Below are 17,139 nucleotides of genomic sequence, written 5' to 3'. Positions count from 1 at the left end.
CCGTGTTACTTTCTGTGTTTGAACCACTGAGATTTTTTGAGTTGTTTATTGAACTTTGCTTTTTCTTTCAATTTCACCCCGTTAGACTTTGCAACCATGAATCAAGAGTAATTGTTACCAAATGTTCAATACATTGTTCTCAAAGCTTACAGCTTGGTTTATTCTTCACTCATTGAACCCTGAGACCTGCACATTTTTCCATGTGAAATGCTTTTCCACACAAGCCTGCATTTGAATCTGCTGCGAATAAAAGTGCTGAGTGAAGTTTTGCATCGAAGGTTTTCTGTAACCTCTGATGTGTACTTTAGTAGCGCTCTGTGTTTGGGGAGTTAAGTAGTGTGTACTCAGATTTGAGGTTTTATACCAAATAGAAGTGCAGTTGAGCAGCACTACAAAGACAATAAATCTCCCAAATGTTTTCTGGTGCCGCATAGTGCTTGGTTTTGTCATTTATCTGTAGATTTTCTGTATCTTCGATGTACTCGTGAATAAAATTACAAAGCAAGATTTTATTCAATGTCTCGTTATTCCCCTCTTCAGTGTTCCAGAAGAGTACAAGTGTGGAAAATCATTGGGGCCTGTGGAGTCCCTGCAGGAACATCCAAAAGACTCTGATAAAATCCTCATTGGTTACAGCAGAGGACTGGTTGTCATCTGGGACCTCAACAGTCGGCATGTAGACAACCTTTTCCTGGGAAAGCAGGTGGGTGTGTGTGCAAGTTTGTTTGATGTCTCTCAAATGGCTTTCAACACTCTTTGCGGTCATGAGCTTGACACTTTAAACATTGATGTCTATGTTTCTATTTTAATTCAAAGTTTGTCTGTAAATGTCAAATAATTACACTCCTGACTTTCAAAGGGAACAGGTCAAGAGATCTGTCCGAGACTCATAACTCTGCTTAAATTGCATCTTTAAATCATCCATGCTTGATGTTAAGTTGTCCAGATGGTTTAACTCAAACCTTTTGACTTCCTTTCAACGTCTTTGGTCCTTTTTTGACACTGTGTATTGTGTGGGACTGTCACTCTTGCAGCAGCTGGAGAGTTTGGTCTGGGAACGGTCCGGGAACAGCTTTGTTAGTTCCCATAGTGATGGTGGATACATGGTGTGGGCTGTCAGCAGCAGCAATCCCTGCACCCATGACCCGATCTCATCCACCATACCATATGGTGAGCCACAACACATGCCAATTACACAGCCTTTCCCTTTTCTTTTTGTTTCACTCACACAGATTTTTTAGCAGTAAGTTGGTGCACAATTATATAAGAAATGATTGAGCAACAAATCAGCATGTAAGAGTGATTTCTGAAAGAAATTTAAACTTCAGTCATACTAGAGTAATGGTTCCTAAACTTTTTAGACTGGCGTACAATCTGAGGCATTTAACATCCTTCTGCGTACCTCTTTTCAGCTTGGACTACTGTGCCCCTTCATGGAAAAGATGTAAAAATTGCCTCCTTAAATTGGTTTTAGGTCCAGTTTTTATTTTTTTACTTTTATAAAGGCAACGTTTTTCTAACCCTATTAAATGCATTTCATGTTTTGTCAAATTCTTACAATTCCATTAATTTTATCATTAATATAATTAATAAAGCAATAAATTAAACTAAATCAATAATTTCAATCAGATGAAATGAGTATCAAGAAGCTGCATATAGATGTATTCACACAGATTAATGCTGCTCAGAGGTGGCATGAATACAATTACAATGGCATAAATAATGTTATGAGATTATGTTTTAAATGAAAAAGTTCAACAGAGAAATATAAAATGATGATAAAAACGAAGTGATGCTTTTAAATGTCAAACTAAAACTGCCAGTTGGTGGCTGTTAGTCACTGTCTTAATGAGTGAGTCATCGAGTCATTCATTCATTCATTCATTCATTCAGCAATGAAGTGAGTGGCTGTATTAATGAATGGGTCATTGAATCATTGACTCTCCCGATTCGTTCAAAGCCGCTGATTCATTTACTAACAAAACACAGCTGTGTGTTGCTTGGAGACGCACAACATTTCTGCTGTGGCTTTTTTAGTATTAATTCGTTTCAAAATAGAGCACACAATACTGACTATGCAAATGTACATCACTTAATATTGCCCTTTTGCTTGTTGAACTGCTGCCAGCCAGTTTTGATCACAAAAGATGATTTAATTTGATTTTGTCATATATTTGAAATTTTACGGCACTACCATTTTCCTGTTTTTACTTTAGAGGTGGCATTTTGCCTGTTAGAAATGCATGCTCGGTTTTAGTGTCATTTTTAAGGTGTGGTAGAATTAAATGAATGGGAAAACTCATCATTTTCCTCTGTTACCTCATGTACCCCAGTTTGGGAACCACTGTACTAAAACATTTACATTACGTTTCAAAAAGACTAGCTATTGTTTTATTCTGATTGAAATCAAACGTTTAACATGCATGTAAATCTCTTTTTTTTGTGCAGATACACTGTAGTAATTCCAGTAGCCGCTAACTCATAGATGGCTGGTTATATGTTTGCATAACTCGCACAATGTCAGGAAATGTTGTTATATGGCAAAGCTTAGGGTCAGTTCAACTTTTGTAATAGGCCATTAAAATCCTTTTCCAGACCTATTAAAGGGATCATAAACCTCAAACGCACTCTTCACTATTAGCTGATGGTTTGTTGACAAAAACCGCTTGGGGATCTACGGATTTTCCAATTTTTAACATCCACTCTGCCAAGATTACTGTATTTTTGGTGGTTTCTCTCAAACTCAGTTTGTCTTTCTTTTTCCTCTTTTTGTGTGTTATTCATCTCAGGCCCCTTTCCCTGTAAAGCCGTGAACAAGATCCTGTGGAGGACAACAGAATCTGGGTTTGTGCCATAATGTGCGAGAAATGAAATCCCATAATCTCATGTTTTAGCTCTGCTGGTTTGACTCGGGAGGGTGTCCTCTGTTGTCTCTGTAGAGCTCCTCTAGTGTTGTTCAGTGGCGGTATGCCCAGAGCCAGCTATGGAGACAGACACTGCTTAACCATCCTGCAGGACAGCGGCCACGTCACCCTAGACTTCACCTCGCGTGTCATAGACTTCTTCACCATTCACTGCACTGACAGAGATAAAGGTGAGTAGGTCAGGTGGTGTGGTGGTTGTTGAAAAATTAAAAACACTGTACCTGTCTAATAATAATAATCTTATTGTTATTATTGAATAATTATTGAATTATAAGTATTTTATTATAATAATAATAATAATAATAATAAAAATAACAACACTTACTGTTGTTGTTAAGGGTATTTTTGATAGATTATTTGCTTGTTGGATTCAAAGCAGAATCTATAAATTCCTTTATAAATGTGATATTGCAATAATCACAATATTAATGATAAATAATTATCATTTAATTATTCAGTAATTATTATAATTCATTAACAATATATTAAATAATTGTATTGTTATTATTATTAATGTTGTTGTTATTATTAATATTAATAGCTTATTTACTTACTGGATTCAAACCAGAATACAGTCTCCCATCAATGCAAAAACACTTCACAATATGTATAATTTAGAGATGCATCTATACAAAATTTCTCCAGTGATATCGATAGCCATTTATACGGAATGATATCTGTCAAAACATATTTAGATTTATTTTGGAAAAAATTAAATCTCTACACTAGTGCTGTTAACCATACAGGGAACCCTCTCATTTGATACATTACCAAGTATTAGATTTTAAAATTAAAACAGAGCCTAAACAATTGTATTCAACTGCTATTTATTCATGACAAATTTATTCAAACAAGCACATATGATTAACAGTAAATAAGCTCATTTCTATTGTTTTTTTTAATAGCTCACTAACAAACTACGAACATTGGATAACTTGTAAATGCAAGGTTAAGTGCCATCGTTCGCAAGCGTTTTTATTGACTTTTTTCTGTGGTTGAAACACTGATTGAGTGATTACATGACATGTTATACATTTTGTTAAGCTCTTTGCGATTTAGTGTATGGAATACTATGGACCTGGCAACCCTGGCTTGAACTACAGGTGATTCAAAGGGTCAAGTAGAGCCATCTGTTTTTTTCTTTTTCTTTAACAGCCTTTCAAGATATTTTCTTCACACACAGTATGAGTTCGCACAGCAGTGTGGTACGTTTTTCAGACCCATTTTGATTGACAGGATATAATCTGCCCTGATTATTGGCTGTTTAGAAAAAAGAAAAAAAAGAATTGCTTTTATCGGCTGATACAAATTGGCTGATTCATGGGTGCATCCCTAGTAAAATTGTACCGTAAATGCATGCTGTCATATAAACCGTACAGCTGAATCTATACCATCATACCGACCAGCCGTAGTTATAAGTTCGAACTCTTACATGGGGAAATCACTAAACTGTCACCATTGTACCCTTGATCATGGCACTTGGACCCGAGTTGTAATAACCCGTTCTATAAATCACCGATGATACATATGTCTGCTAAATGGTTATTTTTATTTCCTGTGCATGGACTTAAGTTATTTTTGTGCCTCACAGAATTTGATGAGCCATCAGCCCTTGTGGTTCTTTTGGAAGAGGAGCTGGTAGTGATTGATCTTCAGATGGCTGGCTGGCCCACTGTCCCTGCTCCTTATCTGGCTCCTCTGCACTCCTCCGCCATCACCTTTTCATGTCACATCTCAAATGTGCCTCCCAAGTTTTGGGAGAGAGTGATCAGTGCTGGCCAACAGCAGTGTCCTTTGCAGAACTATGAGGTGGGTTAATTAAGGGCTCCACACAAAGACCCAAAACATCATTTTTTCATTTTTTTAATATTTGTTATTGTTCTGTTTTGATTTAAAAAGAAATTGGTGGGATACAGTAGACTTAAAATGTTGGAGCTGGGATAACTCATATTGGTAGCTGAAAGTATTATTGAGTTATATTCAAAAAAATTCTATTAATTTATTTCAGATTTTTTCAAAATACTTTATAATAGCCAAATTCTGGATAATGTGTAGCATGTTGCAAATTATGTGTTGACGTTTGAAAAACAAGACGTATGTAAACGGAGGAAATCCAACTATATGGCAATGTTTTTTCCAAATCAGCAGAAAACTGCTGCATTTCATATAACATCTGTTATGTGTATATCGTTAACATTATTAAACCAACACCTCCCTTCGTTTTTGTTACTGTTATATAAATGAATTAATTTAATACAGCACGCTCATACTGTATTTTTAGATTTAATTGCTTAGGAGCAAGTGATTTTGACTTTCTGAAATGGATTTTATTTAACAACCTCCAGTAAAACATAAACCAGCATCAAAGTTTTTATTCAATGTTATTTCATTACAGAATTTAAAGTTTTCCAGATGTATTTTCGTTGAAGTGACTGCCCTGAAGTATTTTTTTCCTCTGTATTTTGACAGAATTGGCCAATATGTGGAGGGAAAAACTTAGCACCTGATCCAAAGCAAAAAGAACTTTTGTTAACTGGGTGAGTTTGTTTTATTTTTATTTATTTATTTTATTTTAAGGCGAGACACTACAGGTGAATATGGCAATTTTTTTAACTAGCAGATATCACCATGAAACTTTGCCAGTTGCTTGCCTACATTAAGATGAGAAAAAAATGTATTACAAGTTTTCTATAATTTAATGTTTAAATATGCAAATGAGACATTATCTAATTAAATATGCGCTCATTTGCATATATTTAAAAAAACGAAATCTGAGTATTGGATAAAGCCAGGTTCAAAATTATTTTTTCATTGTGTTCACATATTAGATGGGGGAAAAATTAAAGAGGGATTTATGGATATCTACTTTTGTTATCCTGTAAATCAGAATATACTGCCAATAGCCTTAAAAAAATGATTTTCGACATGTTTTTTGGAATAAAATGTTATATAAATCAGGCTAGGAATAATATATTTACAAATCCCTCTGTAAATGTCTTCATAATATAACTAGGTACAAGATTGGAAAGTTTGGTGTATATAGGTGCTACTGAAGTGGAGATTTCGGACTTGGAGTATGAGAGAAGTCATTTTGAGAAAACGGGCTTTAAAGATTTAGCATCAGCCAATGAGATTGCGCATTTAGAGTAAAATCCCCCCTTTTACTTTCACGATTGGTTGCTGATAAAAAGGAAATCACCATATTTGGAACAGACAGTATTGTTTAGGAGAGAGAGAGCTTTCTAACGGTGTGTGTGATGACAGGGTGCAGATCGCGATCGCGGAGCAGAGGGATGATTTAACGACAACTTTTGATGAATTTATGAGAAATCTACAGACGCAAACAGACAGTGTCGTAAAATAAAGACCTAAATGTGTGTTTTGGACTTTTTTTTCACCACAAGTCTGAAAGAAGACATGTTACTGAAGACAAATATCCCAAAATCTCAAAATACGATACTAAAAACGATGTTTTTGCCTGGCGTGCCTCGCCTTAAGCTCTGTTTCCTTTACATATTACAAATTAAACTCAAGTTATTTGAACAGCTGCTCTTAAAGGTTTTGATAAAACGTCCAACAGGCTTTAATGAAATGCATTAATTTATTTGGATCAGTTGTCAGGATGATGTGTGGCTATTTTTGTTTGTTTTTTAGTCATGAGGACGGTACAGTGCGCTTCTGGGATGCATCGGGAGTGTCGCTCAAACCTCTGTACAAACTGAGCACAGCGAACATCTTTCAGACAGACTGCGACCACAATGACAGCTTGACGCATGCTGGGGAGGAGGAATGGCCTCCTTTCAGAAAGGTCTGGGATTATTTGGGAGTTCTGATGATTTATTTATTTTATTTTTTATTCCCTTTAAAAACAAAGCTATCACATCATCTGAACACTGGGATATATGTTATGTTATCTTATTTTATTTTACTGTTTTCTTTCACAAGGGCAGCTCCAGCTCTGCAAGTTTCTTGACCTCTCACTTCTCTTTTTGTTTTCCTAATCCACCTTTTCCTCTTCTTCAGCTTCTCCATAAAATGCCGACTGCGGTCTGGCGTGTGGCCCACTTAAGCATATGGGATTCACACTGGAGTTGATTCCGTTTGCACCTTAATTAAAAGCAGACTGTCTGCCTGACGACTGAAATGCTTCGGTAGCGTCTGCTGAAAACGAAGCACATAGTTGCTCTGGATGGGACTGCTGCATTGCTTTTTGTTTTATTGTTTTTTTCCCCCTCCTCATAACATGCTCATTCCTCTTTTCTTTGTTCTTGACTTTGTCGGCATCTGTTTGGGCGGGAGCAGACGCGGTTGAGGATCAATGTGTCTAGAGAGGAAGGAAATACAGTCTTGTAATGTTACATTGTATTATAACATTATATTGTTATTGTTATGTTGATTGCATTATATAATGTTCATAACTTGTAGTCAAGCTATATGGCTGAAGCTTTTTCTTTAAGGCTGTATGGATGGTTTTTGATTTTTTTTCCATCCTTATTTTGTCTTAACGGTAACAAAAACAAACAAAATATCTTCTACATGCTAAAGTAGCCTATTTTTCTTCTCTTTTTTTTTTTACACGTAGACTAGAGTATGCATAGTAGAAACAACGGCCGTCCCAGTGTTGCCACCTTGTGGAACAGTGCTTATGTACGATTTGCGCGTACAAATGGTGCGTTCAAGTGCTCCTGGGTAGTTCATATTTTACAGTTGGGAAGTTGTTTACGCCGTCAGGTGCGTTCAAGTCACTTTTGTAGGGCAAGATGGCGGTGTACCTTCTTTTAATTGACACAAAAAAACAAAGGTTTTTGTACTCTACTTCCAGAAAATGAAGAACAAAATGTTCTTCAGATGTCTTTTCCTTTTTAATGTTTATAGATTCATTTATTAATCCTCTGTAAACTTTATTGTTATATTACAATGGTATTATTTTGTGCAGGGAATTTATCTTTTGTTGTAAATGAAAAAGCCTGAGAATGTCAATGTTAAATGCCTGTAAATATTGTGGTATATGCATGTTTTTCTCTCTAACACGCCCCCATTTCGTAAAGTTCGGTGCTTCCAACTCATATTTATGACTTTGTGGTGGCGTTCATGTGCGTTTAACTTGTAAATGCGATCTTTTCGATGCATGAGTGGTTACAAAAACGGGTGGTGGGCGTACTATTCTAGTGATGAAATTTGCATCGCACAATGTACGCGGACCATCGCATACACACAAAAACCGAAGTATACTTTGGGCTTAATTAGTTACACTAAACATTCCTCATAATTGGGATATTGGTGCACTGTTTGTGCAGCTTTAGAAAACAATGAAGAATAATAACAATCTATGTTTGCTTTTCATTTATTTCCAGGTGGGCTGTTTTGACCCATACAGTGATGATCCTAGACTAGGAATCCAGAAGATCAGCCTCTGTAAATACAGTGGAAAACTGGTGGTGGCTGGAACTGCTGGACAAGTAGGATCATTAGTTTTTAATGATTTAATGCAAATATATCCACATAGTCAAGATGTTATGAGGTTTCATCAAGTGTATAATGCTGCCTCTGACATCCAAAATCGTCTGTGAAACATGGATTCATCCCACCTCCTTAGGGGAAAACCACTGCCATTTGAATAATGCCTAAAGGCCATTCACACCAAGGACGATAACTATAACATTAAAGATATAGTTCTAAAAAACATTTTAAATATACAAGAATAGCAGTCCACGTCACAACTATAATGATTACGGCACAGAGAAATTATATTGTTGGAATTAACTTTTAGAAAAGTTTTTTCCAGCTGACGAACAATAAAACATTGACAGCCAATCAGAATCCATCCTGCTTTAAAGAGCTCGAGCATTAAAAGCGGCAGACGACAAACCTGCAGCACAATTAGCATAAACAGAATGATGTCATCCACTGGCGTGAATGTTAATGTAGTTATCGCTATAGTTATCTTTACAGTTATTGGTGTGAACGGGCCTTAATAATGTTGCCTAGATGGGAAGCTCACTAGGTTTTCAAATGACTATAGTCTGCACAAAAGAAATGATAGTTATGTTATAACCCAAGCTCTGTTCACAGGTTATAGTTATGGTTCTAAGCGATGAGAAGTCAGATCACATGATAGATGTGGCCACGGTGGACCTGCTCCAGGACCGAGAGGGTTTTACGTGGAAGGGTCATGACCGGCTGCCTCCTAAGATGGGCCCGGTAGTGTTTGCTCCTGGATTCCAGCCGGTTGTCCTGGTGCAATGCATGCCGCCTGCGGCTGTTACTGCGGTAACCCTGCACGCAGAGTGGAACCTCATTGCCTTTGGCACCAGTCATGGCTTTGGCCTCTTTGACTACCATCGGCGGAGTCCGGTGTTGGCGAGGTAACTCATGGGCCCATCCAAGGCTGCTGTATTACTTGGCCAAATGCTTGTTCAGGAGCACTTCTAATCAGTGCTTCAAACTGAAAGATTGATGTCATTTGCTATGAAGATATTGAAGTATTCTGAGTTGGGGTTGGCTCAATAGCAGAATTTGAGTCGGTAGATACTGGCCCTGGTAACTTATAATAATACTTTAAAGGGATAGTTCACCCAAAAATGTAAGTTCTGTCATTAATTACTCACCCTCATGTTGTTCCAAACGTGTAAGATTTTCGTTCATCTTCGAAACACAAATGAAGGTCTTTTTGACAGGAGAGATTCCTGTCCCTTCATTGACAGCTACACTATTAGCACTTTTAAGCTTCAAAAAGTTCATAAAGAGATCGTAAATCAAAAGATAAAAAAAAAAAGAGTAATCATATGAATTGAGCGGTTTAGTACAAATTTTCTGAAGAGACTCAATCGCTTTATATGATGAACAGATTTAATTTAGGCTTTTATTCACATATAAACATTGACAGAATTTTCATTTTTGGGAGAACCATCCCTTTAATGGAGGAGACATATAGGTAGAATCATTTACTGAATTAATAATTAAAATATGTGAAATTTGTCATGTGCAAGCCCATCTTCAAATTAAGCAGGGTCATAAAATGAATTGTCTTGATGAGCATGTCTCATCAGAAACTCCATTTCCAAACAAATTCTACAATGTTCCAGAACACAAACTCAATGCTCAATAAAATACTCAATAAAATATATGATCCAAAAAAAAAACAATGTAACTGGATTCACATACAATGTATTTCTATCATATAATGTTCTCGCATATTCAGCATCTGTCACAAGAATGTGGTAGTAATAGTTTTATATACTAACAACAACAATAGTGATAATTTTTGATTTTATTAGATAATACATTTTATAATTTTATTTAATATAAAATTATTAATAATAATTTTATTTAATATAAATAATACTTTTTTTTAAATTGCTAGAGTAACGGTAATTGATTATCCATTGAATAACCTAATGAATGCATTGGATTGTTATAGGTATGCAATTAAACCCTAATCTGAATAAGCATTTCCTTCAGCCGTTACAGCAGAATAGCCTCGTAGGATATTAATAAAGATCTGACTTTTGTATGAATGGAGTTTGCTTCAAAGGAAGGTTCTTTCCATAGGTGCACCCTACACCCCAATGACTCTCTGGCTATGGAGGGCCCGCTGTCTCGAGTCAAGTCTCTGAAGAAATCCCTGCGCCAGTCCTTCAGACGAATCCGCAAGAGCAGAGTCTCTGGAAAGAAACGTGCTGTGGTTAATAGTCCCACCGGTAAAGTGAGTGCAATCTCTCATACGTGCCTCACCATCTCACAGGTTTTTTGTGATACAGGGAATGAGGCCATTGAATCTGCTGACCTGTTGATTATTAGACGATGATCTTCTTGTTTTCATCAGGTGCGGGAGGCTAACGCCCAATTAGCGGAGCATGATGCTGAGGTGACGCCGGTGCAGAGACGGATTGAGCCCCGTTCTGCTGACGACTCGCTCTCTGGGGTGGTGCGCTGCCTCTGCTTCGCTGACACATTCCTCAGAGATGGTGAGACTTGTGAGAAAAAGGGCACAGTGTGACATGACTGAAATGTACTTTTTTGTTGTTGTTAGTTTTAACTACTACTGTAACTGTATTTAACCATTATAAAATGTACTTTTGTACATACATGTTGGTGCGTTGTAATTACATTTAAAGTGCTTGAATTGAATTACCATTTGTTGTACATGCCTGTTTTATCCATCTGTTATTGTACCAGTTTAAGCCAAAATATCAGACCAGTATAAACTATTTTGCTTTGAGTCTAATCTAGAACTCGGAGTGTAGAGAGAAGGAATGTCATTTTAATTTTACTTTATTTATTTATTTAGTTTTGTCTGTCCTGTGTGAAATATGTAGGCTGATGTGTTTATTATTATCTACCTGATCAAGGCTGTTACACACTCGCCCACGTTTTTGTGGTGTTAAAGTTATTTACGCTATCACTCTATATTATGATGTCTGGGTCACAAGCATGAGGCAGCCTCATTTTCCCTCATCTTTAAAATATATGACCTCTTAACTCAAGACAGGCTCTTGCACAATAGTGATCACATCATTTTTAGCGAGAGCTAAATTTCCATGAGAGAGTTCCGAACAAAGTATTATTGTTAAGTGCAATAAATTAAAATGTTTCACAATAATTGAGGGAATAACTTTGTGTTTGTACCGTGCAGTTATGGGTGTGAGTTATGGGGTTTATGTTTTTGGAACATTATAATGGGTCAAGTCAGGTTGTCTGAAACAGCTGTGCTGACTGAATAGGGAAAACTAAAAAAAATTGTTCAGTCACGCAAAACACATAAAATGCAAAATATCAGGTCATGGAGGATGCTGCTAATATTCTTCTAAGTGGAATCAGATGTTATGTAACAGAGATACCCAAAACTTCAGTGAACAAAAATGTTTATATGCTCCATAGGTTACAGATATTGGAAATTATGCATGATTTCTTTTTACAATGTTTTTGAAAGAACTCTCTTATGCCCACCAAGGCTGCATTTATTTGATTAAAAATACAGTAAAAACAGTAGTACTATGAAACTATGTACTATGAAAGTACTGAAAATTCAGCTTTGACATCACAAGAATAAATGACACTTTAACATTTACATTACATTTATTCATTTAGCAGACGCGTTTATCCAAAGCGACTCACAAATTAGAACAATAGAAGCAGTTAAACTAATAGTAGGACAACAATACGCGCAAGTGCTATAACCCCCCTTAGTTTAACAGTTCTAGCAATGTGGTCTGTGAATTTCAACTGATCATCAATTACAACCCCAAGGTTCCTAGCTGACCTTGATGGAGTTATGGATGACGAGCCTAGCTGAATGGAGAAGTTGTGATGAAGTGTTGGGTTGGCCGGGACCACAAGTACCTCTGTCTTCGGAAGGTTTAGTTGAAGGTGGTGGTCCTTCATCCAGCCAGAAATGTCTGTTAGGCAGGCTGAGAAATGAGCAGCTACCGTTGGATCGTCAGGATGGAATGAGAGATAGAGTTGTGTGTCATCAGCGTAGCAATGATAGGAAAAGCCATGTTTCTGAATCACAGATCCTAGTGATGTCATGTAGATGGAGAAGAGGAGTGGTCCAAGCACTGAGCCCTGAGGCACCCAAGTAGCTAGATGTTGGGTCTTAGATGCCACACCTCTCCATGACACCCTAAAGGACCTACCTGAGAGGTAAGACTCGAACCATATGAGTGCAGTTCCCGAGATGCCCTCCATCTTAAGGATTGACAGGAGGATCTGGTGGTTAATTGTGTCAAAAGCAGCAGACAGATCCAACAGAATGAGGACTGAGGATTTGGAAGCTGCTCTTGCCAGTCTCAGAGCTTCAATTGCTGAGAGCAGGGCAGTCTCAGTTGAGTGTCCGCTCTTGAAACCAGACTGATTGTTGTCCAAGAGGTTGTTCTGTGTAAGAAAGGAGGAGATCTGGTTGAAAACAACTTGTTCAAGTGTTTTGGAAGACGCATGGAAGAAGAGATACCGGTCTGTAACTTGTTAGATGTGCTGGATTTAGATTGGGTTTCTTAAGCAGTGGGGTTACTCAAGCCTGCTTAAAAGCTGTGGGAAAAGTACCAGTGTGAAGAGAGGTGTTTATGACGTGCGTGAGTGTGGGTACAACTGAGGAAGAAATGGCTTGAAGTAGATTAGTGGGGATTGGATCAAGCGGACAGGTAGTAGGGCGATTGGAAAGGAGGAGTTTAGAGACTTCCGCCTCTGAAAGTAGAGAGAAGGAGGGTAGAATGTGTGCGTTTGTTGGTAAAATGTGTGTCAGATTGTGGATTGGTAAATTGGCCGCTGATGGTGGTGGTTTTTTCTATGAAGAATGTGGCAAAATCGTCAGCTGTTAGGCTTGATGAAGGAGGAGGAGGAGGGTTAAGAAGAGAGGAGAAGGTTTTGAAAAGCATGCGAGAGTATTGAACATTTTGTTGTGATAGTAAGCCATTTTAGCAGTAGAGATATTAGCAGAGAAGGAAGAGAGGAGGGATTGATAAAAACCCAGGGGTGCTTCTCATTTCTTATTTGTGCATCCTCGTTTCCTTTCCTCGCTTCCTTTCCTAGCGTCTCAGCTCCACCCCTTGTAGGTTTTGAGGGAAGGACGCAAGGAAAGAAAAGTAGGACGGAGGAATCGAATGAAAGCTTTTTTTATACATTGGAATACTTGATCACTCGAGCGTCACTTCACAGCGTCAGCAGCAGCGCTCAAAGGATCTGCCCTTATGTTGTTGAAGTTTGTTTATTTAAGAAATTCATAATAAATCATAATAAAGCAAGATACCCTGTTGCAATATGTGTAATGTGTGGTTTATATAAACTACAAAGGTAAAGTATACATTAAAACAGATTGTGATCGATGTGAAGGGGGAGGAGAATGTATACGCGCGTCACGTTTAGTCGATAAAACTCTTCCGCATAGGATACACCTGTGTATCCTCGCTCATGACTCCTCTGGAAGCCTCCTCACTCCTCGATCCTCGCCTCCTCGTGGTGCAATTAGAGAATTGAGATGTCCTTCGAAGATGGCTGAGCTCGATCGGTTTCCGGGTCATAGGATGGAGGACAGAGGAACGAGGAGACGAGGAGGGATATTGAGAAGCACCCCAGGTCTGTCGGATCTTTCGATTTGCGCCACTTCCTCTCTGCACCCCTGAGTTTAGTACGATGTTCGCGGAGAATATCAGATAACCAGGGGGCAGAGGGTGTGGCGCGGGCTGGCCTGGAGGAAAGGGGACAGAAGTTGTCCAAGCAGGATGTTAAAGTGGAGAAAAGAGTATCAGTTGCACTGTTAGTATCTAGAATACTAAAGTATTAGTTAGTATCTTTAAAATAAGTTTACTATTGAATATATTTTAAAATGTAATTTATTTCTTTGATGTCAAAGCTGAATTTTCAGCATCGTCATCCTTCAGAAATCAGTCTGATATGATGATTTGCTGCTCAAGAAACATTTTCATCAATGTTGAAAATTTGTGGCATCTGTGAGAGTTTGTCTAAACATCAAAAGAACTTTTCAGTAAGATAAGAAATGCTTATTCTCTTCAGCAGGTTTTTGCCATTCATTACGTTGCATTTTAGTACTTGCGTTCAATTCAATCATTTTTATTCAATAGTAGACCAGTTGTAAAACATAGTCTAGTAATTCCTATTTAAAATTAGCCGTTTACATTTAGTTTAACATTTGGTAAGTGCAAAAGTTTCAGAATCTGTCATTGAAAATACCATACCAGTTAAACACTTGAGCATACACCCCTTCATGGCCCTGTCAAGTCACCTTTATTTATATGGCACTTTTACAATACAGATTTTTTCAAAGTAGCTTTACAGTGATAACAAGAAATGAATACAACAGAGTTTGTTTTTGCTGTACAGCTGATCTAGAAGAAAATGGTGTCATAGTCCAACTTAAGTTCAGTGATGGTTCTTTATACAATAGTCAACATTTTGTACACAAGTTGTACATGAATTTTGAACAATACCCGTTCTTGTCTTAGGACAACTTTGATGAACTTTTTTGATCCACTTCATATGTTGACTACTGTATAGCCGCTCTGGAGAAAACAGTGATGTCATTTGTTCAGCTCAGTTCAGTTCTCATATAATTGTCAATGCAGGCAGATCAATAAATTGTTAAGCAAAAGGCGACAGTGGCCCTGTCCCAAATAGCACCCTAAACACTTGTGGTCTTCCTATGAGTCCGCACTTTCATGACGTAATGGCGCTTTGACTGCTGGGAAGAAGTCAGCTGCAGAGCTCGTATCAGTGTGGGCTCGGCAAAAGTGTGCTTATCGACCGCAAAGGGGGCACTCGCAAGCACCCTTCTGAAACATAAAATGCCAAATGGGACACCCTTCTGTCCCGTGGACTTAACGGATACGTGCAAACGGCAGCCATTGTAAGTCCACAAGACCGAAAGTGCATATGAAGTGTGCCATTTGTAACAGGGCCTATATCTATGGTAGTTACAATTCTGCAAATAACACTTTCATTTTAGCCTTTGCCGCCTTTTTTTTTTAAAACGAAGATCAAATCATGCTTGCGTTTTGTAAATAAGACTCCAGGTTCTTAAGACAATCATGGATTGATATGGAAAATAATCTGTTCATTATGGCATGCTATAGGCCACCATTATTTTTCCTTTGTTTTTCAGGGACGCATCATGGCCCTACAATGTGGGCCGGCACAAACTCTGGCTCGGTGTACGCATACGCTCTGGACGTACCCTCACAGGAGAAGTTCTCTGAGCAGAGTGTGGAGGCCCTGCTGGGGAAAGAGATCCAGCTCATGCACAGAGCTCCAGTGGTGTCCATCGCTGTGCTGGATGGCCGAGGAACCCCTCTGCCAGAGCCGTATGAAGTCTCCAGAGATCTGGCCAAAGCTCCAGACATGCAGGGCAGCCACTCAGTTCTTATTGCTTCTGAAGAGCAGTTTAAGGTTGGGATATATACAACTAAATCTACCATTAACTAAATCGTAAAAAGCTACATTGGAAGTGAATAATCTATCTTCTGCTTTGTGTAGATTTTCACACTGCCTAAAGTAAGTGCAAAAACCAAGTTCAAGTTGACCGCCCATGAGGGCTGTCGAGTACGGAAGGTGGCGCTGTCGAATTTCACCAGTGTGAGCTCTGAAGAGTACTCTGAGAACGCTTTAGTGTGCCTTACCAATCTGGGTGACCTCCACGTGTTCAGTGTGCCAGCACTAAGACCGCAAGTCCGCTACGACTGCATTCGTAAAGAAGACATCAGTGGCATTGCTTCCTGTGTGTTCACGAAGACTGGACAAGGTTAGTAGTTCATTCTCAAACAGCCTGTAAATCATTTCTAGCTCGGAGCCTTTCCACTGAAATGAGGTTCAACTAACCATCAACTTTATCAGGGTTCTACCTGATTTCGCCCTCGGAGTACGAGCGCTTCTCGCTGTCAGCTCGTGTGATCACAGAGCCACTGTGTCGAATGGATGTGGAGCGTTCTCACGATCTCTCTGCACACAGGTGAGTAACATTTCACTAATTACAGTTTAAACAGCCACAGCCCCACCAACATAGTCATCCAAACTTAGACCTGTATACACACTGAATTCATAATTATACTCCTGGGCATCAGTCACAGCCAATTATAAGATATTTGATGAACAAATGCAATTGATATTGCGGATCAGTGAGATTTTACTGTTGGGAGGGCGACTCGAGTGATTAAACAAAACATCCTGCAGGTGAAATGAATCACAGTTTTGCCATTTTAAAATTTTGTGAACAGTTTTCAACATTGATCATAATAAGCAGAAATGTTTCTTTCGCAACAAAGCAGCCTATTAGAATGCCTTTTGAAGGATCACGTAACACTTAAGACTACAGTAATGATGATGAAAATTGAGCTTTGCCATCACAGGAATAATTCACATTTTAAAAGATTCAAATATTTTAAATTGTAATAATATTTGACAGTACAACTGTTTTTACTGTATTTTTGGTGAGCATAAAATGCTTATTTTAAAAACAAACTCTTATCGACCCCAAACCTTTGAACAGTTGTTACAGATGGGTAATTTTTGGTGGATCAGTCATGTCCCTGATAATCAGAGAACAGTAATTCTGCATTTTCAGCACATTTCAATCTCTTTTTTTTTTTTAGCAGTTCCAGCACAACGCTCCCACCACAGGCTAATGGAACACACAAGACACAAGCAGAGAGCAAGTCTGTTGAAACTGAAGGTAACGAGTCTGCACTCAAGTCTTGACAAATGGAAA

The 17,139-nt window shown here is 38.2% G+C and overlaps 1 protein-coding gene across 3 annotated transcripts in view; it reads left to right on the top strand.

The window, feature by feature from the left end:
* The window catches only part of llgl1 (LLGL scribble cell polarity complex component 1), a 45,502-nt gene that overhangs the window by 25,859 nt on the left and 2,504 nt on the right, over positions 1-17,139 (top strand). For 2 of the 3 annotated variants that reach the window (XM_077213253.1, XM_077213252.1), the window contains exons 6-20: positions 541-703; positions 1,035-1,170; positions 2,790-2,844; positions 2,940-3,094; positions 4,516-4,733; positions 5,394-5,461; positions 6,579-6,732; positions 8,279-8,383; positions 8,997-9,289; positions 10,476-10,629; positions 10,750-10,891; positions 15,541-15,824; positions 15,912-16,176; positions 16,269-16,383; positions 17,024-17,103. In XM_077213253.1, coding sequence (XP_077069368.1) covers positions 541-703; positions 1,035-1,170; positions 2,790-2,844; positions 2,940-3,094; positions 4,516-4,733; positions 5,394-5,461; positions 6,579-6,732; positions 8,279-8,383; positions 8,997-9,289; positions 10,476-10,629; positions 10,750-10,891; positions 15,541-15,824; positions 15,912-16,176; positions 16,269-16,383; positions 17,024-17,103 — 2,387 coding nt within the window. The remainder of the gene's footprint in view (positions 1-540; positions 704-1,034; positions 1,171-2,789; positions 2,845-2,939; positions 3,095-4,515; positions 4,734-5,393; positions 5,462-6,578; positions 6,733-8,278; positions 8,384-8,996; positions 9,290-10,475; positions 10,630-10,749; positions 10,892-15,540; positions 15,825-15,911; positions 16,177-16,268; positions 16,384-17,023; positions 17,104-17,139) is intronic. The other variant, XM_077213254.1, reaches the window with a different exon arrangement.

The sequence above is a fragment of the Siphateles boraxobius genome, unplaced genomic scaffold, assembly GCF_051911475.1.
Source record: "Siphateles boraxobius isolate OS27281-9 unplaced genomic scaffold, OSU_SipBor_1 66, whole genome shotgun sequence".
NCBI classification, from domain to species: Eukaryota; Metazoa; Chordata; class Actinopteri; order Cypriniformes; family Leuciscidae; genus Siphateles; species Siphateles boraxobius.
Note: the sequence above shows the minus strand (reverse complement) of the source record. Positions and strands in the feature narration are given on the sequence as shown.